General features: G+C 52.4%; 1 protein-coding gene across 6 annotated transcripts in view; it reads right to left on the reverse strand.

The window, feature by feature from the left end:
• The window catches only part of Myo7a (myosin VIIA), a 91,347-nt gene that overhangs the window by 69,420 nt on the left and 1,980 nt on the right, over positions 1-19,947 (reverse strand). The window contains exons 2-3 of one of the 6 annotated variants that reach the window (XM_045145460.1): positions 19,510-19,568; positions 4,133-4,246 (exon numbers count right to left, since the gene is read on the reverse strand). In XM_045145460.1, coding sequence (XP_045001395.1) covers positions 4,133-4,246; positions 19,510-19,527 — 132 coding nt within the window. In that variant the 5' untranslated portion in view covers positions 19,528-19,568. Of the gene's footprint in view, positions 1-1,293; positions 1,397-4,132; positions 4,247-9,800; positions 9,836-11,225; positions 11,276-19,509; positions 19,569-19,947 lie in introns of those variants that run through there. The other 5 variants (XM_004656248.3, XM_004656249.3, XM_045145461.1 and 2 more) reach the window with 5 other exon arrangements.

Consider the following 19,947-nt stretch of genomic DNA (forward strand, 5'->3'; position numbering starts at 1 on the left):
AAGTGTTCTGAATGCTAGGTTCCCAGCTGATGGAGATTTGGGAATTAATGCCTCCTGGAGGGATTGTATTGTTGGGGGCGGGTTTATGGGCTTTATAGCCAGGTTCCCCATGCCAGTTTTTGGCACACCCTCCTGTTGCTGTGTCCACCTTATGTTGGCCAGAGGGTGATGTCCACCCTCTGCTCATGCCATCATTTTCCCCTGCCATCGTGAAGCTTCCCCTCGAGCCTGTAAGCCAAAATAAATCTCTTTTTCCCAGGAGCTGCTCTTGGTTGGGTGATTTCTACCAGCAATGCGACCCAGACCACAACACCTAGTTTCCCAGGAGTGCTGGGCCTGAAACCTTCTTCCATACGCAGACTCCCGAAGCGACAGCCCTCCAGCTCCCACTGCCAGCACCGGAGAGACTTGTGGGAGAAGGGGAACCTCTCTGTCACCTCCCAGATTTGTCCCTCAGACTTGTAGATGGGACACGTGTGTCACCATCTCCCCCACACCTGCACCTCCTCTGGCTCTGCTCTGGCATCACCAACCCCAACAGGAGACACTAGAAGAAATCTGGCCTTGGTCCTTGTCACCTACCCCCACCGTCTCCATCCATCTGGTCACTTGGTACTGACTAGCTACCCCTTCAATGGGTTTCTGGGCTGCCTCATCCTGTCCACATTCATTCCTTCCCTCCCTCTCCCTCTCCCTCTCCCTCTCCCTCTCCCTCTCCCTCTCCCTCTCCCTCTCCCTCTCCCTCTCCCTCTCCCTCTCCCTCTCCCTCTCCCTCTCCCTCTCTCTCTCTCTCTCTCTCTCTTCCTGGCCTGGCCCTGCCTCCTGTAGTAGGGTGATGGCCCACCCATCTGCTCGGAGGGGTCATAGCAGGGCAGGCTAGAGTCCCACTCCAACGTCCTGGCATTCCATGATCCACTGGCAGGGGAACTTGATCCAGGCCAGGCCCTCGCGCGGCTGCCTGGGAGGCATAAGGGGCTAAGCGGTGAGGTGAAGGACTGACCTGCACTTTCCAGCACCGGGTGGAACATTCCTCCGGCACAAGCACCCCGATAACACCGATCCATTTGGAAAATTCCCTTTGCCTGTCTCACTCCTGGACTCTGCCCCTGGCCCCTGCATGGAGCCAGAGGGGACAGGGCCCCTGGGTGGCTCTTCCTGTCCCCTTGCCCCACCCACCCCCCAGCCCCACAACTCTTCCTGAGACAATACAGCACAGAGGCTAAGAAGGCTCAGTTGCCACAACACGGGAGCCCGTGTCCCCCATGTCACCAGCCTGGGCCTCCAGGACCTCACCAGAAAGCAGGAATAAGGACAACTGGAGAGTCTGTTCTGCCAGGTGTGCATGGTGCTGGGCTCTGGGACATCTCAGCCAGTTCTGGGGTGAGGATTTGAACCTCCGTGTTATAAAGACAATTTGTGCTTCATAACATCCCACAGCAGAGAAGTGGAGAATTGTTTCACGGTGAAAGTCAGATTGGGGAGAGAATGACTGGCCAGGCCGAGATCTCCCCCTCCTGTGTGGGAGGACGTCGCATTGAGAGCTGCCCTGAAGGTCAATGTCCACCACCCACTCTCATGACAGGAACTAAAGTGTAACCAGGGCAAGAGCCAAGGCCTGGTCTGGAATGAGAGAAAGACAGAGGAGGAAAGAGAGAGAGAGAGCTATACAAAAGGAGAGAGACAAAGAGAAACGTTACGGATAATTTCGGGGACTGGGGACACTTCCAAGGAAGAGCAGCCTGGGGCTGCACTGGGGATCAGGTGCTTTGAAGTGGGGGAGATGACCCTAGCAGGCAGCTGTGAGAATGTCCTGCTGGCCTGCACAGAGGCAGAAGACTGAACTCCGGTGATCGCTGGAGCAGCCACCTGTCCCACAGCAGAGCACTTCGGAGAGCCCGCCCTGGACATCGCTAACTCTGCTTGGTCCCAGCTCTCCAAATGCTGGACTCGGTGGGAGGGTCGGGAGGGGAGGGGAGGATGGTTTGGTGTGTGCAGAGGGGAAGGAGACAGAAAGCAGGGCCCAGTGAGGCAAGCCCCAGCCTCTCTCTCCTGTCCCCCCATCTACTTTCAGCCCGTCATGCCTTTCCCCCTCCAGCAGCCCCCCCACCCTCAGGGCCTTAGGGGGCAGGGTAGGAAGGGACCTTCGGGATCTGGTGACACAGAGCTACGGGACACCATCTGACATGCAACCTGACCCAGGTGAAACTCAAACTCCTGGGCACAGTCTCTGTCTCCATCCCCGGGGTTCCAGTAGACTCACGAGCCTGGCTGCTGCCAGCCCAGCCCTGCGCTGCCCACCCCCAGTGACGCAACCTCACGGAGTTCCCAGAGTTTCAGGAGCCTAGGAAGAAGGGGGGTACCGCAGGCCCTTGAACCTGAGTCTCGCAGTTGCCACTAGGACACTGACATCAGAAGTCCACATGGGGAAGCCAGAGGCCGTGGATTCTAATCCCAGCACCATCATTTATGAGCTGTGTGTCACACCACGTGGTCTTCAGGAGTGCCTCAGTCTCCCCATGGGCTCAAAATTATGGCCTGACCTGTCTTGCACAGATGTCATGAGAATCCTGAGACAGAATCTGGGGCAAGAGCCCTGGGGGGTGGCATGTGAGGGCTCCAGTTACCAGTGGCATCCTGCCCCCACATCTAGAGCCTAGCTTCATGGCTTCCTGACCCAGCAGAACCTTTTCTTATTTTTTTTATATTTTTTAAATAATTTATTTATTTACAAGCAGAGAAAGAGAGAGAGAGAGAAGAGAGATTGTCAGGGTGGGCACACTGGAGCTTCCAGCCACTACGGACAAACTCTAGATGCATGCACCACTTTGTGCCTCTGGCTGTATGTGGGCACTGGGGAGTTGAACTCAGATTGCTGGAGTTTGTAGGAAAGCGCCTTAACCACTGAGCCATCTCTCCAGCACCCCCACCCCCGTTTTTTTGTATTTTTAAATGAGAGAGAGAATTGGCACACCAGGGTATCTAGCCACTGCAACTGAACTCTAGACGCTTGAGCCATCTTGTGCGCATGTGCCACCTTGCGTGCTTGCGTCACCTTGTGCGTTCGGCTTAGGTGGGATCTGGAGACTTGAACGTACGTCCTCAGGCTTTGCAGGTAAGCACTTTAACTACTAAGCCTTCTCTCCATCCCAGCACAACCTTTTGCCTCCAGCCACTTCAGCCTGTGTTCCCTGGCTGTCCCCCAGAGTAGGATCTAAGACAGGGGCCTTGGCTCACCTCGGTCCCTACCACCAGGCTCAGTCAGTACTGGACACAATTCCAGTTATGCTAAATTGACTCTACTTGAGTCTTTCATGTCCCTGACATGCTGCAACCCTGGGCTCTGTTTCGTATCTATGTGTCACTAGTACCACATACATAGGCACACATTTGCACACACATATGCACATACATGCATAGGCATGTGCACATACATGTGTACAAGGCACATACATATGCAGGCACATGCATGCACATATGCCACAGACATATACTGAGGCCCCGTAGCTGCCCTCCAGGTTCTCATATAGACTGTCTGCCTCCTCAGTGGCAGGCCCTGACCTCACACCTTTGCCTCTCTCCCTCGGAACACCCCATCGCTGCCTGTCAAGCTTACACTTGCTGGGGCCCTTTCCTTTTGAGCCACTAGAAATCAAGGGTTGGTCTGTTGGATTCATCCCTTGGACAGAGCCAGGGCGGATACTGGAGTCAATGCTATCAGCCAAGAGAGTGAGACTTGGGATTTTAGACAGGCACCGGCTGCACTGACTGCTCTATATGTGTGGACTCAAATGGCCAGCAACCTCGCCATGGAGGAAACTGAGGCTCAAGAGAGAGGAGTCTTTGACCAAGGTTGCAGAGCTAGTAAGGGAGTGGGATGGGATTGGAAGATGAGCTGTTTGGTCCCAAATCCCCTGAGCCACATGGAGGAGCCCCTCCCCCCCCCATGTCTTTCACTCCCAGTACCCCAGAATGGCCTGCAACACCAGTGTAAATGTGCAGACAAGTACAGCGGGAAGGACCTTTTGCTACAGCAGTGGAGGAGGGACAGCACTTCCTGGTCACTTCCTGCCCCAGCTACTTGTCACCATGGCCTCCCCAGAGCAGGGCAGGGCGGGCAGGGGAGGTTACTCACGTTGCCTTCATCGTCCACCACCTGGATCTGCCCGGAGTCACAGAGCTTCACCACAGCCCCGATGGGCACGTCGAACTCCTGCCCTGACCTCAGGTCCATCCACACATAGTCCCCCTGTGGGAGAGAGATCCAGCTGGGCGCCCTCTTGGCACTCTCTCTTTGCCAACACTGAGGCTTGGAGCCTCAGTCAGAAAGAAAAAAAGGGGGGATCCAAATCAACCGAGAACCTTGTGGCACCTGGCCCTGGGCAGAGCCGGACTTCCCTTCTTTCTTTCTTTCTTTCTTTCTTTCTTTCTTTCTTTCTTTCTTTCTTTTTAAAATTTATATGAGAGAGAGAGAGAGAGAATGGGAGCACTAGGACCTCTAAGCTGCTGCAAACGAACTCCAGACGCATGTGCCACCTTGTGCTTCTGGCTTACATGGGTCCTGGGGAATCCAACCTGGGTCCTCTGGCTTTGCAGACAAACACCTTAACTACTGAGAAATCTCCCTAGGCCTCCTTTCTTTCTTTTTTAAATTATTTCATTTATTATTTATTTGCAGAGAGAGAGGAAGAGAATGAATAGATGCACCAGGGCCTCTGGCCACTGCAAACAAACTCCAGATGCATGCACCAACTTTGTGTATCTGGCTTTATGTGGGTACTGAGGAATTGAACCTGACTCATCAGGCTTTACAAGAGCTTTGACTGCTGAGCCAACTCTCCAGCCCCAACTTACTCCCCTTCTTGTTTCCCACTTCCAAATGGGTGAGTTGAAGCTTGGGGAGAGGAGCAGGCAGCCACGCAGCAGGGTGGCCTCCAGTGCAGCCCCATCCACGGTTTCTGGTGGCTGTACAGGCCTTCATGCACCTACACATGGTTTTGAACACCAAACCACATCTTCCTGGCCTTAAAGAGGGGACCCAGACTATGGCAAACATTTTAGGCTCCATCTCTTCATTCCAGCCATTGGTTCCTCCAGATAGACCACTTTTTGCTAGGCTGGGATAAGATGCCACAGTGCCCCCTGCTTTGTGTAGAGAGCAATTATTCTAATCCTACTAAACTGTATTCTTTTGGGGGAGGTCCCAAATGCTATAGGAATGTGGGAGAACTAAGCATTCTAACAAATACATAACTTCATATCAAATAGTAGCTAGAAATGTAACAGCTGATTAAAGTGACTTACAATGGACCATTGTGCAAGGCCTAGGAGGAAGAGCTCTGGGCCAGGAGTCTATGAACCTGGGTCCCAGGCGCTGAGCCTCAGTTTTCTTGTTTCTCAGTGGGGTGGGGAGGGAGGCTTGAAGTCCAAGACCAATGCATGAATGCTTTAGGCCCCTTCTTCCACCAGAACCATGGCAGGTCTTGGCTCATGCATAGGAATGGAGGGAGTGCATGCTAGGGAGAGCAAGCTTGATCCCAGAAAAGCAAGAAAGATAATCAGGTCCAGACGGGAGCTCAGAGCTCAAGTTCGCTGAGCATCCACGCCACAGGCCGGGGCCTCCCCAGCTGCTTTTCCGCCCCTTTCATCTCACAGCTGCTCAGTCCCAGACCAGTCCCCGCTCACCTGTCCTTGGTCACCCGTCCCTGTCCACACAGACATACACGATGAGCTCTTCCCTCAGCTCCTCTCTCTCTTCTTTTTCTCTAACAAGGGTCTCTAGCTCAGGCTGGCCTCAAACTCCCACGCAGCCAAGGGCGACCTGGAACGTCTGATCCTCCTTCCTCCGCGTCACATCTGGTTTATGTGGTACCAGGGACGTGACTCGAGGCTTCGTGCATATAGACAAGCATTCTGGCAACTACAGTCCCTGCCCCAGGGTTTCATTTTGATAACTTCCCTACGGGCTGCTGGGTGAAGAATGGAGTCCCACCACTGGCACCTCAGCCCTAGCCTCACCCGCAGCCTGTCATCGCGCCAAGGAGGAGAGGACTGGTCCCAATCTCTCACCTGTAGCTCCCCAGAGCCTGGCTTGGAAGAAGCCTCAATGAGAGAGAAAAGGTTGGTGTGTGTATGTGTGTGTGTATGAACGTATTCAAGAGCATGTGGCTGTGTGTAAGAAGGAATGAGGGGCTGGAGAGATGGCTTAGCGGTTAAGCGCTTGCCTGTGAAGCCTAAGGACCCTGGTTCGAGGCTCAATTCCCCAGGACCCACGTTAGCCAGATGCACAAGGGGCGCACGCATCTGGAGTTCGTTTGCAGAGGCTGGAAGCCCTGGAGCGCCCATTCTCTCTCTCTTTCTCTCTCTCCCTCTTTCTGTGTTGCTCTCAAATAAAAATTTTTAAAAAACTGAATGGGAATGTGTGAGGAGGGGAGGAGAGAAGAGTGGGGAGTTTATATGAGAGGCTCCTGGTGGGGTGGGGAGGGGAGATGACTGAGTGGGTAAAGTGCTTGTTCTGAACGTGTGAGATGAGGATCCCCGCCATCCACGTAACAGCCCGACACAGCGGTGTGTGCCCAAAACCTCAGCACTGGGGAGGTGGAAGTCAGACGCATCTCTAGGACTTGCTAGCCAGCGAGTCTAGCCAAATTGGTGATCTCTTGGTTAAGTGAGAGAGCTCGCTCAAAAAACAAAGGGAAGTACTGGAGAGATGGCTCAGCAATGAAGGTGCGTGCCTGCAAAACCTAACGACCCGGGTTTGATTCCCCGGTGCCCACGTAGAGCCAGATGCGCAAGGTGGTGCACGCTAATCTAGAGTTCTTTTGCAGCAGCTAGAGGCCCTGGCATGCCATTCTGTCTCTCCTCTCTTTCTCTCTTTCTATTTGCAGATAAATAAATAAATAAAAATTAAAACAAAGTGGAGAGTGACTAAGGAAGACACTCAGCTTTGACTTCTGGTTTCCACATCACGCACACACATGTGCACATATGCACGCACATACGCGTGTGTCCACATACACACACATGCACACCATATAGAAAGATAGAATAATAGGGAGAGAGAGTAAAAGACCCCTGGGTTGACGAGGTGGCTCCCAGCGTATGGGGGAGGGGACATAGTGGTGACTCACAGCCACTGTGAGCCAACCAGGCTTCATGCCAGGACACTGCTCTATGGAACCCTCCACCATGCCAGTAGCAAATTCTGAAATTAATGTCTTTTTCTCCCTTTCTTCTTTCTTTCCTTCTTTCCTCCCTCCCTCCCTTCCTTCCTCCTTCTCTCTTTTTTCCTTATCTTTCTTTTCTTTCTTTGAGAGATAGGGAAAGAAACAGAGAGTGGGTATGGTCATGCTAGGACCTCTTGCCACTCTGTGCAACTGTCTTTATGTAGGTACTAGAAACATCAACCCAGGCCATCAGGCTTTGCAAATGAGCACCTTTAACCACTGAGCCATCTCTTCAGCTCTGAAATTAATTGTTTTAGTGGCCCTTTAAGAGAACCCTCGGGTTGAGGATTCCACAGCCTCTATGTCCTCAAAGAGGCTACAAAGTGTCCCCACTGTCACAGCTGCTTTGTGGTAAACCAAGAACATAAGCAACGCCAAAGCTGTGGCTTTTCCCCAGCATCCTGTAGGCTCAGCCCTAAACACAGATAGGCCTCCTGGCCTGGCAGCTCCTGGCCCCAAAGATACACTGGAAACCTAGACTGAGGACAACCAGAGAGCCAGGTCTCCCTGAGTCGCCGGCTCCACACAGGACCTGGCACACAAAATATTTTCCCCACTGAGATGAACGTAGAATAATCAAGATAAGACGCCTTTAGTGAGGAGGAAAAGGAGGCTCAGAGAGGTTGCATTTGGTGCTCAAAGCCACACAGCAAGCAGAAGTGACTACACTTCTAACCTTGGGCTGTCACCCGGAGGGCAGTGACAAGTATTTCTGCTTCAAATCAGAACTTCAGATGTCAACTAGGAAGCGTCAGGGAGAAATCTAAAGGTTAACAGCTTCCGAGGAGGACGCTCCCGCGGCCCAGGCAAAGTCCTCTGATCATAAGGAGGCAAGGGTCTCCGTTCTATAGGCAAGGAAACTGAGGCCCAAAGAAGGAAGGGGACTTGGTACAGTCCCTCATCAGGTCAGTGACGGACAAGCTGGGAGAGTCAGAGCTAGAAATGTCAACTGGGATATGGCACAGGCTTCAGTGTGGCTGCATGACTTGGGTCTTTTTGGCAGTCAACTATTTGGATCACAACTCCCCCATCCCCCACGCCCTGCCACCTGAGCAGGTTCCCAGCCGCAGAGTGGTGACTTCCTGGGCTGGTCCCATCAGAATATTTTCAAATTCAGGCATCCAAAACCCCAATGGGACCTCCTTCCAGGAAACCAGCACATGGCCACAATGAACTCAATCCTAGAGAAGTGGGTTCTCTTCTTTCTTTCTTTTTTATATTTTAAATTATTTACATGAGAATGAGCATTGACGCACCAGGGCTTCCTGCCACTGCAATTGAACTCCAGATACATGCACCATTTTGTGCATCTGATTGGATGCGCATTCTGGAGGCAGGCTTTGCACTTTTTTTTTTAATTTTTTTTAAATTATTTATTTATTTGAGAGTGACACAGAGAGAAAGACAGATAGAGGGAGAGAGAGAGAGAATGGGCGCGCCAGGGCTTCCAGCCACTGCAAACGAACTCGAGATGCGTGTGCTCCCTTGTGCACCTGGCTAACATGGATCCTGCGAACCGAGCCTCGAACCGGGGTCCTTAGACTTCACAGGCAAGTGCTTAACCACTAAGCCATCTCTCTAGCCCAGGCTTTGCACTTTTAACAGCTGAGCCATCTCCCCAGCCCCAGGGCGTGGGTTCTAATCCCAGCTCTGCCACTGATGTTGTGACTTGGGGTACTGCTTGGTGTCGTTTGGCCTCAGTATTCACCAGGCTTAAAAAGGAAGGAGTTGGTTCTTGTGAAGATGAATGACCCAGGAAAATGCAACGTGCTTGCGGTCTGCCCTCCTGCTGGGTGTCCAGGCACTGGCAGATCTAAGTGAATCCCCCGCCCCCAGGTGCCTAAGCTCCTCCTCTGCTTTTCCTTCCTCAGGTTTGGGGCTTGGGGCTCCATCCCTCTTTGTAGAATGACAGGAGCTGAATTAAGACAGCTTGCCCCCCTCCCCATATTCTTCACAGATGGGAAGGGGAACCAGTATCCTGCCACAGACACATAAGAGCCGCGAACAGCATCCCCTTGGTAACCTTTGGTGGTAGGGGAGCCAGCTAAGGTGGGCGGATGCACCTCCGGTGCTGTGGATGCCAGCAAAAACTGGGAATTCTTGCCGGGCGTGGGGGCGCACGCCTTTAATCCCAGCACTCGGGAGGCAGAGGTAGGAGAATCGCCGTGAGTTCGAGGCCACCCTGAGACTCCATAGTGACTTCCTGGTCAGCCTGAGCCAGAGTGAGATCCTACCTCCAAAAACCAAACGCAAATTTTAAAAAGCTGGGAATTTTGTTTCTGTCCTGATACTTGGCCTACTCCGATCTGTCCCTCCTCCCTGTCTTCCCGGTTCTCTAGGTGCACATTCCCCTCCCCGCCCCCCCCGCCCTGGCGCAACTGAGGTCAAGTTCATGCCTCGGGGAGGGGTCACGGGGGTGGGGGAGCCACAGGTGCCACGCAGCATCCTAGGGCTGCGCGCCTCTTCGCACCTGCAGCTCCGGCGGCCTGCCTGGTTCTGAGCAGCGGTGGGGGTCAGTGGCCCAGGCGGCCTGGCCCTCCTCCCCCCCCACCCCCCGCCCCAGGGCCCGGGTCTCACCGGCATGACCGCGAAGGTCTTGAGCGCCTGGTTCAGGTTGCGCACCAGCGCCCACTTGCCGGGCTGCGGGGCAGGCTCGGCGGGGCTGCTGGGGGGCTCCATGGCGGCTCAGGTCTGCAGCGACGGCCGCACGCGGCGACGCGGGCTCCCCAGCTCACCTAATCCCGCCCGCCCGCCAGCCCCGGAACCCTAAACCCGGCCATCTGCCACCGGCCCATGGCAACCGCGGCTTAGGTGACTCCCCGGCACTGGCACGATGGGGAGGGGGCGTCGCACCGCCAAGACCCCCTCCTCCCTCGTCGGGACCCCCGACGCCCCCCCTACACACACACACACACACACACACACACACACAGCCCGGGGCGCTTTTGTGGGATCGCAGCCCTGGCAACCCTTTGGGAGAAAACTCAGTCTTTTTTTTTTTTTTTTAAAGAAACGCGAGGCTGCTGTGGAAAGAGTACTCAGTAAACTCTGAGAAGTTGGGGGACTTAAAGGGGAAGGGGCTTCTGGTCCCCTGTGGCTACTTCCGGCGAGCGAGCCAGAGGATGTAAATTATGTCTTGGAGGACAGGCGCTGAAAAGTCAGCCTGGTCCTCCCCGTCCAGCCCCTGGGATCTGGAAGAGCAGCTACAGCCTGCGGGGTGGGGACGGTCCCTTGGACTCTCCTGTCATCCCTTCCTGGCTTAGGACTCTACCCTGGGCCTGGAGAGGTGGCTTAGCCGATAAGGCACTGGCCTGCAAAGCCTAGGAACCCAGGTGCCATTCTCCAGGTCGCACATAAGCCAGCTGCACATGGTGGCACATGTGTCTGGAGTTGGTTTGCAGTGGCTGGAGGCCCTGGCACGCCCATTCTCCCGCGCCCCCCCCCTCCCCCCGTCTGGCTCATAGAAAGAAAGAGAGAGAGAGAGGGAGGGAGAAAGAAAGAGAAAGGACTCTGCCACGCTCAAGTTTGGGCTTGTCTGTGAGTATAGGAGATCACAGTCCTACCCAGAAGGCAGCGACAACCCAGACCCAGCTCTCCATCTGGCCCTCTCCTTGCTTTTCGGTCCTCCTCCGCTCTTCTGTCTCGGCTGGGCTCCAAGCCCCCTGTCTCCAGTTGGGGCCCTCTGCATGGTCTGGAACCCCAGAAACCCAGCTACTTCGCCCACAAACCACAGAGTAGGAGAAGCGCCAGAAAGGAGACAGGACTGCTACAGACAGTTCAGAGCTAACAAGGCTCGGCCCGTCCATCCCCCGCCCAGGTTCAGGGACTCAGAGCTCTGCCGCCTGGCACAAAGCTAGGCAGCCACAGACTCCTTCCCTCCTCCCCTCCCTCCCTCTGGAATCCTGTTGCTCTCAGACAGCCCTTCTAACCTCATCAAGCCCAGGGCCAGGGCACCTCTCCCTGCCAGCTCATGGACCCCAGAAGGGATAATGATGGACTCACCAGCATTTTCCATCTGTTCATAATTCTAGCCTCTGCTGAGTACAGGCTCAGATCAGCGCACAGGGGCCACTCTAAGGAGACAAGTCCTTGAGCTCCCAGCCTGGTGGGATGAACAGGCCCAGGGACAGATAAGGAAGCACTACCGGATAAAGGATAAGAGATGGACAGGCGCCGAGAGGCCACCAGAGCTGGACTCTGGAACTAGACCGCTTAGGTCCAATCCTGTTTGGCCACACACACTGTGCTCCTTGGGCAAGCCCCCCCCCCACGTGGGGTGCCTTTGTTTCCACATATGTCAGTGACAGGATAATAGCACCTCGGAAGGTCTTGTGGGGTTCACAGGTTAAGCTGTGTCTTCCCCCACACTGATTAGTGCCTGTTTGAGCAAATGTTGTGAGCTTAATGATTGCTACTGGGTGACATCATCAAGGGAGGCTGCTGCCGTGATCTCTTAGGTCTTCATGAGGGGAAGAGTATTCCAGGAAGAGGAGCCGGGGCCAAGCAGAAAGTGGGTCTGGTGGCTAAAGGGAGGCCTCTGGATTGGCCCAGCAGTGCTGGGAGCCTGACCCTGTGTGCATCAGGACCCCTTGGGCTTGAGGAACAGGTCCACTCCACAATAGTAAGGACTGGATGGTTCAAAATCTACAAAAGATAATGTGACTCAGTCTGTAGAGCGCTTTCCTGGCACGCACGAAGGCCTGGGTTCAATCCCCAGCAGTACATGCTGAGAAGGTGGAGGCAGGAGGATCAGAAGTTCAAGATGGGGGGGTGGTGGGAATGGGAATGACTCCGCTGTTAAAGACGCTTGATTGCAAGCCTGCCAGCTTGAGCTTGATGACCCTCCCAAACCCATATAAAACCTGACACGAAGCAACACACGTATCTGTTGTCCCAGAGCACTTACAGCAACGGGAGGCGGGGACAGGAGAATCTAAAAGCTCCTGGGCGCCGGGCGTGGTGGCACACGCCTTTAATCCCAGCACTCGGGAGGCAGAGGTAGGAGGATCACCGTGAGTTCAAGGCCACCCTGAGACTACATAGTGAATTCCAGGTCAGCCTGGGCTAGAGTGAGTCCCTACCTCAAAAGACCAAAAAATAAATAAATAAAAATAAAATAAAATAAAATAAAAGCTCCCGGCCAGCTACACTGATGCACAGGAAGTAAAGCAGGAAAAACAAAGTTAACAAGGGAGACCCTGTCTCAAACAGCATGGAGGGAGAGGACGAACGCTCTGAGGTTGTCCTCAGACCTCCACACGTACACGCACACACACGTGCGCATGCGCGCGCACACACACATACACACAATTTCTAACAGTTCAAGGTCAATCTTACCTATATAGCAAATTTGAGGCCAACCTGGGCCACATGAGACCTTGTCTCAAAAAAAGCATAAATACCTTTTTAAAAGGCTACAAGAGGGCTGGGGAGATGGCTTAGTGCTTAAGGTGCTTACCTGTAAAGCCTAAGGACCCAGGTTCAACTTCCCAGTACCCACATAAAGCCAGATGCACAAAATGGTGCATATATCTGGAATTTGTTTGTAGCAGCAGGAGACCCTGGCATGCCCATTCTCTCTGTAAATAAATAAATATTTTTTTAAAAAAACTACAAAAAAATCTGGGCATGGTGCATGTTTTTAATTCCAGCACTCAGCAGGCAGATGTAAGAGGATTGCTGTGAGTTTGAGGCCACCCTGAAACTACAGAATGAATTCCAGGTCAGCCTGAGCTGGAGCGAGACCTTACCTCAAAGAAAGAAAAATGTTACAAGAGAGAGGGGACACCTAATACACCAGGATCCCTTCCTTCTTGTGAGTATAACTAATTTTCTTCAGAAACCACAGAGCCAGAAAGCAGGGGTAAGATACACCTGGAGTGTTGAGAAAAGAAAAAGCCCAGGTGTGACAGCTGACCCTGTAATATCAAAACCTAGAAGGCTGAGGCAGGAGGATTAAGAGTTCAACCCCAGGGCTGGAGAGATGGCTTAGGGGTTAAGCACTTGCCTGCGAAGCCTAAGGACCCCAGTTCAAGGCTCGATTCCCCAGGACCCACGTTAGCCAGATGCACAAAGGAGCACATGCATCTGGAGTTTGTTTGCAGTGGTTGGAGGCTCTGGTGTGCCCATTTTCTTGCCCTCTCTCTCTCTGCCTCCTTCTGTCTGTCACTCTCAAAGAAATAAAAAAAATAAAATAAACAAACAAAAAAAAAGAGTTCAACACCAGTCTGGGTGACCTAGTGAATTCAAGGCTGGCTCAAGCTACATTACCAAGACCTTGTCTCAAGGGGGGAAAAAGAATGGCTAAAAGAAAAAAGTTGTTAACCAAGAGTTCTCTGCTGGAGTCATATAAAGAAAAGGAACTCTGATAAAAGCAGGATTTAGCATGCACAACCCTTGGTTTCAATCCCCAGCACAAACCAACAAAAACCATAACAACATAGGATAAGATAAGAGCCAGTACTATTGTTCTCTTGGTATATCTTTTGTCCATTGTGATTTAAAAGAAAAATTCATAAAGTAATGATGAATCTATTCTCCATACAATGTGCAAAGATATAATTTGTGATCACATGGAGGGGGAAAGATAGAGCTATAAAGAAACATACTTTTCATCTGCTATTGAAGTTAAGTTGGCCTTTATGTTGTGATAAATTTCAGATGTTACTTTTATTTACTTGTTTATTTTGTCTTTTCAAGGCAAGGCCTCTAGCTGCTGCAAACAAACTCCAGATGCATGTACCATTTTGTACAGCTGGTTTTATGTGGTTACTGGGGAATCAAGCTTGGGTCATTAGGCTTTGCAGGCAAGTGTCTTAACCATTGAGCCATCTCCCCAGCCCTCAGATGTTATTTTTAACCCCAAAGGAAACCATTAAGGAAGAACATATACATATGAAAAACTTTTTTTTAAGGCAATCCCAGCAAACTGGCCTTTTTTTAAATGTGAGGTTGGGGGAGAGAACTGGCACATCAAGGGGCCTCCAGCCCCTATAATCAAACTCCTTGTGCGCATGTACAACCTTGTGTTTTTGTATCTGTTTGTGTGTCTGGCTTATGTGGGACCTGGAAATTAGAACATGAGTCCTTAGCCTTCATAGGCAAGCACCTTAAACACTAAGCCATCTCACCAGCCCATGAAAAACTCTTAAAGAAAAGAATCAAAACAGATCTTTAGCAAAGAAAACAAACAAAAATAAAGGTCAAACTTAGAAGAGTTGAGGGTTGGAGAAATGGCTTAGTGTCTAACGCCCTCGTCAGCAAAGCCAAAGGACCCAGGTTCGATTCCCCAGTACCCACATAAAGCCAGATACACATGGTGGTGCAGGCATCTGGAGTTCATTTGCAATGGCTGAAGGCCCTGGTGTGCCTTCTCATCTCTCAAATAAATAGTGAATTAATAAAAAAGAGGGCTGGAGAGATGGCTTAGCGGTTAAGCACTTGCCTGTGAAGCCTAAGGACCCCGATTTGAGGCTCGATTCCCCAGGACCCGTGTTAGCCAGATGCACAAGTGGGCACACGCATATGGAGTTTATTTGCAGTGGCCGGAGACCCCATTCTCTCTCTCTCTCTCTCTCTCTGTCTTTCTCTTTCTCTCTCTGTCACTCTCAAATAAATAAATAAATAAAAATAAACCAAATAAAACCAAAAAATAAAGAGTTATGAGAGGAAGTTATATGGCATATAGAAAGCAAATAGCCAAGCAGTAGAAGTCCTTAGCAGGAGACTGGGATGTAGCTCAGCTGGTAGAAAGCTTGTCTAACGTGAGCAAAGCCCAGGTTCGATGCCCAGCACCAGAGAAACCAGTGTAGCTGCACACATGTGTAATCCCAACACTTTGGGAGGCGGAGACAAGATGATCAGAAATTCAAGGTCATCCTTGGCTACATAGCAAGTCTCAGGTCAGCCTGAGATACATGATCTGAGCACAAAAGTTCTTTGCAGTAATGAATTTCCTCACATGTTAAGTGCACTTTACATCAGCTGAAAGGTAGAGATTGGCAGACAGAATAAGAACGCTGATCCAGCTACAGGCTGGCTGCAAGAGATTCGCTTGAGACCCAAACGTGCAGAGTTCAAAGGGAAAAGACTTGACACGGATAGTATTACAGGCAAATAGTGACCGGAAGGGCTGGAGAAATGGCTCAGCGGTTAAGACGTATGCCTGCGAAGCCTAAAGACCCTGGTTCGATTCTCCAGGTCCCACGTAAGCCAGATGCATATGGTGGCGCACGCATCTGGAGTTCGTTTGCAGTGGCTAGAGGCTCTGGTGTGCCCATTCTCACTCTCTTTCTGTCACTCTCTCTCTCTCTCCCTCTCTCTGTCTCTAATAAATAAATAAATAAAAATTAAAAAAAATAGTGCCCAGAAGGGAGCTGAGTGTGCACATTAATATCAGACCAACAGGGTCAAGGTCAAAAATTGTTACAAGAGACAAAAGAGAGTGTTATGTGTTTACTAAAAGCACTGAGCCAGCCATAGGTGGCAGCCCATACTTAAGCCTCAAACCTCCTTCTGCCTGAATATCTGGACCAGGTTCCCATGGTCCCTCACCCCTCACAGAGCAAGGAAATCATGTCAGACTGAAGCAAAAAAAAAAAACAAAACAAAGCCTCCCTGAGGTCCTCAAAGAAGTGGCGGGTGTGCCACAGAGCTTTGGTCCTTGTTCATACCCTGGGTCCTTGTCTCCACCCTGCTGGGCTCGTCCTCCCTGAAACCTCGGTCCCCACATGCTCCCAAGGGGCTCCCCTGTGGTAGCCTCACAGCCTTCTCTGCTACCAGCCACCCAGGCTTCCTCCCACCGTTGTTCCCCTCCCCCACCACTGCTACAATCTGGCTGTCACGGTTCTGTTCCCAGACACCCGTCGTTCTGAAAACTACCCCAGAGCAGAGAATAGTCACTTGCTCTCTGCATCTTTGGTGTCCTGCCTCAAGGGGGACTTTGCAGGATGGATGGGTGGGTGAGAGCTGGTTGGAGGGAGCAGGGATCCCCAAGCCCCCTTTTTCAACTCTTGAGGCCATAAATACAAAGGGTATTCTCATAGTACCACAGGGGCCCCCAGCAAAGAACCTAGTTATGTCATGCAAACACCATTCTACCCTCTTCTCCCCCAGGCCCTGGACCTAGTCCTGGTCTCATCCTGTGCCCCGCCTATCAGCCCCTCCTGGAGCCTTACTCACTGTCGACTCCTCCCTCAGCGTCATGGCTCCCTGTTGGGCCCAGACCCACCCAGCTTAGGTTTCAATGTCCCCATCTGAGTCTCAGTTTTGTCACCTATGGGATGAGCACAGAGGTCCCCGCCCCATACCTTCTTTGAAATAAAATGAAATCAATATGGGCTGGAGAGATGGCTTAGCAGTTAAGCACTTGCCTGTGAAGCCTAAGGACCCCTGTTCAAGGCTCGATTCCCCAGGACCCAAGTTAGCCAGTGGCGCAAGGGGGTGCACGTGTCTGGAGTTCGTTTGCAGTGGCTGGAGGCCCTGGCGCGCCCATTCTCTCTATATATCTGCCTCTTTCTCTCTCTGTCTGTTGCTCTCAAATAAATAAATAAAAATAAACAAAAAATTTTTAAATTATTTATTTATTTATTTATTTGAGAGTGACAGGCAGAGAGAGAAAGAGACAGAGAGACAGAGATAGAGAATGGGCACATCAGGGCCTCCAGCCACTGCAAACAAACTCCAGATGCATGTGCCACCTTGTGCATCTGGCTTATGTGGGTACTGGGGGAATTGAGCCTCGAACTGGGATACTTAGGCTTCACAGGCAAGCACTTCACTGCTAAGCCATCTCTCCAGTCCCCCAATTTTTTTTTAAAAAATTAGACCATATACAGAATGCTATGGATACCACTCTTGACCAATTGGAACCTCTTCTCAAAGGAGCAAGCTTTTCCATAGGTGGGTTCTCAGCTTATCATCGTATAGATGTCTCCTGTGCCTGTTACCCTGTCCTGGCTCAGGAAGAATGGGGTGACGGGGGGGGGGTGGATGGAAAGGATAGATGGGTGAGTCTGCCACTAATATGTCCCTCATGAGGTCACCCTACACATAGATAAGAGCCATCCTATCCTTTAAGGTCGCCTGAGATTTCTTCATACCAAATCAAGCGAGATAACAAAGCATGGAGCTGTGTTACAGACACCGTCAGTGGCCCTGTGGCCGCTGACCTCTCTCGAGGCCCTTGCCAAGCCCTGGCTTGACATGTTATGTATCCCTACAGGATAGATGCTGTCATCAGACCTTTGTCACAGATGTGGAATGTGGCGGCAGCAATTTGCCTGCAGCTTCGCAGCTAGAGAGCATCAGAGGCCGGCCCCTGCATTCAGATGATGGTGTTCTCTCAAGCACAGAGCTCCAACTCCCGAGCAGGGGGGCTGCCTCTCATTTCTAGGGTTCCAGAGGGGCCCAGGAAGGCCCAGGAGAAGGCAGTGTGGTGTGTTCTCCAGGGTGAGGGGAGCAGGGAGGTTCCCCAGGGAAGTGGAGGCTGCACTGGGGTCTGAGAGGTTGTAGCCAGACAGCCAGGGGCAAGCCCGGGCTGGGGAAGGGAGGGGAAGAAAGGAGGAGGGAGGGAGCAGATGAGGGGACACACAGCGTCTCAGGCCCACAGAGCCTCACGGCTGCGCCCTGGCAAAGGGGCGCCTTCCTTTTCATTTTACAAGCGGGGCAGCTGAGTTCTGCAAGGCTGAGTAAGGCCCAAGGTCCTCCCAGTCAGCAGTGAAGCCCAAGATGGAGCCCATCTGGGATATTTGGTGGTAGGTGTGGGAGGCGATAAAAGAAGGATGTATGGGGCTGGAGAGATAGCTTAGCAGTTAAGCGCTTGCCTGTGAAGCCTAAGGACCCCAGTTCGAGGCTCGGTTTCCCAGGTCCCACGTTGGCCAGATGCACAAGGGGGCGCATGCATCTGGAGTTCGCTTGCAGAGGCTGGAGGCCCTGGCGCGCCCATTCTCTCTTCCTCTATCTGTCTTTCTCTCTGTGTCTGTTGCTCTCAACTAAATAAATAAAAAATTAAAAAATAAAAGGATGCATGTTGTCTGAGAATGGGAAGAGCCACCATTCCTGTGCAGACCCCAACACAGGCCCCCTCAACAGGTGGGGAAGGTGGAAAACCATTCAGAAGTGGCAGGAGGGGAAAGGTCTGGGTGTCCAGTCACACATGGGCCTGTCTCAGAAGACCCTGGGAGAAACACTCCTGGGGGTCATGGAGGACCCATGCCCTGCTTTTGGAGAAGGCTGTATGCATTATCCGCCCCCCCCCCCCGACCCGCCCCCGTGACTGGCCTTGACACACTCATGCACATCCTGGCTGTGTGTGATGGGACTTTGAAGAGGCTCTCAACCCTGGGCATGGAAGGTCTTCCTGAGCCTGTCCTGCGGTCCACCTTGTCCACACACACACAGGCCCCATGTGGTCTTAGGGCCAGCAGCCAAGGCTAGTCTGTTGGCCACTCCTGGCACAGGACAACAGGAGGCTACAGCATCACAGCCCTAGTGCCCTGTGCCAGGCCCACCTGGCTCGGTGCCCACATTCCTGGGCTTCTAGTCTGGAGACCAGAAGCTCATTAGAGCCTCAGACTGGTCACGGGGAAGGACTGAGGGTCGGAGAACAAAATGCGTTGCAGGAGAAGAAGGACTGCGAGGCTCAGCTGAGGACTAGCTCCGCTGCCTCTTTTCCAGGGAGCTTCAGCCCCATTCACTGCTGCCCAAGGCACTTGCTTTTTGAAATATTTTATTTTATTTATTTATGTGAGAGAGAGGCAGAGAGAAAGAAAGAGAGGAAGAATGGGTGCACCAGGGCCTCCAACCATTGCAAACGAACTCCAGACACATGTGTCACCACGTGCATCTGGCTCACGTGGGTCCTGGGGAGTCAAACCTTTGTCCTTAGGCTTCGCAGGCAAGCACCTTAACCACTAAGCCATCTCTCCAGTCCCCAAGGCACTTCCTAAAATAGCCTTACCAATTGCTTTCAGGAGGAGCTTCCTAAGGCTGTCCCTTTATACACGCCACTGCACTGCCTGGAACGCCTGGAGCTCAAGAAAGGTGGGTAAATCATTATTCCTGCCTAGTGGGGCATCAGTGAGATAAGGAAGTTGCCATGGGCACACCGGAGGGGGTAGCCTGTAAACTGGGCCTGCGAGAGGCAAGGAAAGGCTTCACAGCTTGATCTTGAAGCCCAAGTTGGAGCTCTCCAAAATGGTTGCCCACGGCTAAGCACACAGGAGGACAGCGTGGCACGGGGAGGATGGGCCGCTCAACAGAGGCTAGAGCCATGGCGAGAACTCACCGGCTGAAGAATGACCATGATCCTCCGTCAGAGCACCTGCTGCCCAGAGGCCAGACGTTCTGTAGGGAGAGACCACCGGTGAGAACCCCTGAACAACCAGCACCCACAGCCTTAAGCTCACAGGGTCGCCTGGACTCCCCTCCCCCACCCCGCCCCCCGCAAAGCCCCAGCCCCTCCTCCTTTGAAGACACCATCCCTGGCGTCTGTCCCTCTGGCCACAGCCCGTCCTGTGCAACCAGCGACTGTCATCACCACGGCTGTCATGTGCTCCGTCACTGTCATCCAGAGACTTCCGAAGCACTCAATGTTCCAAACTCCCAAAGTGCATTTGATGTCACACTAACTAGATTAATAGGCAAAGGAGCCTAGAGATGGGACCGAGGCTTGCCCAAGGCCACACGGCAAGACCAGGATTGGTGTTCTGCCTTCCCAGCTCAG

This window comes from Jaculus jaculus, chromosome 3 (assembly GCF_020740685.1).
Source record: "Jaculus jaculus isolate mJacJac1 chromosome 3, mJacJac1.mat.Y.cur, whole genome shotgun sequence".
NCBI classification, from domain to species: Eukaryota; Metazoa; Chordata; class Mammalia; order Rodentia; family Dipodidae; genus Jaculus; species Jaculus jaculus.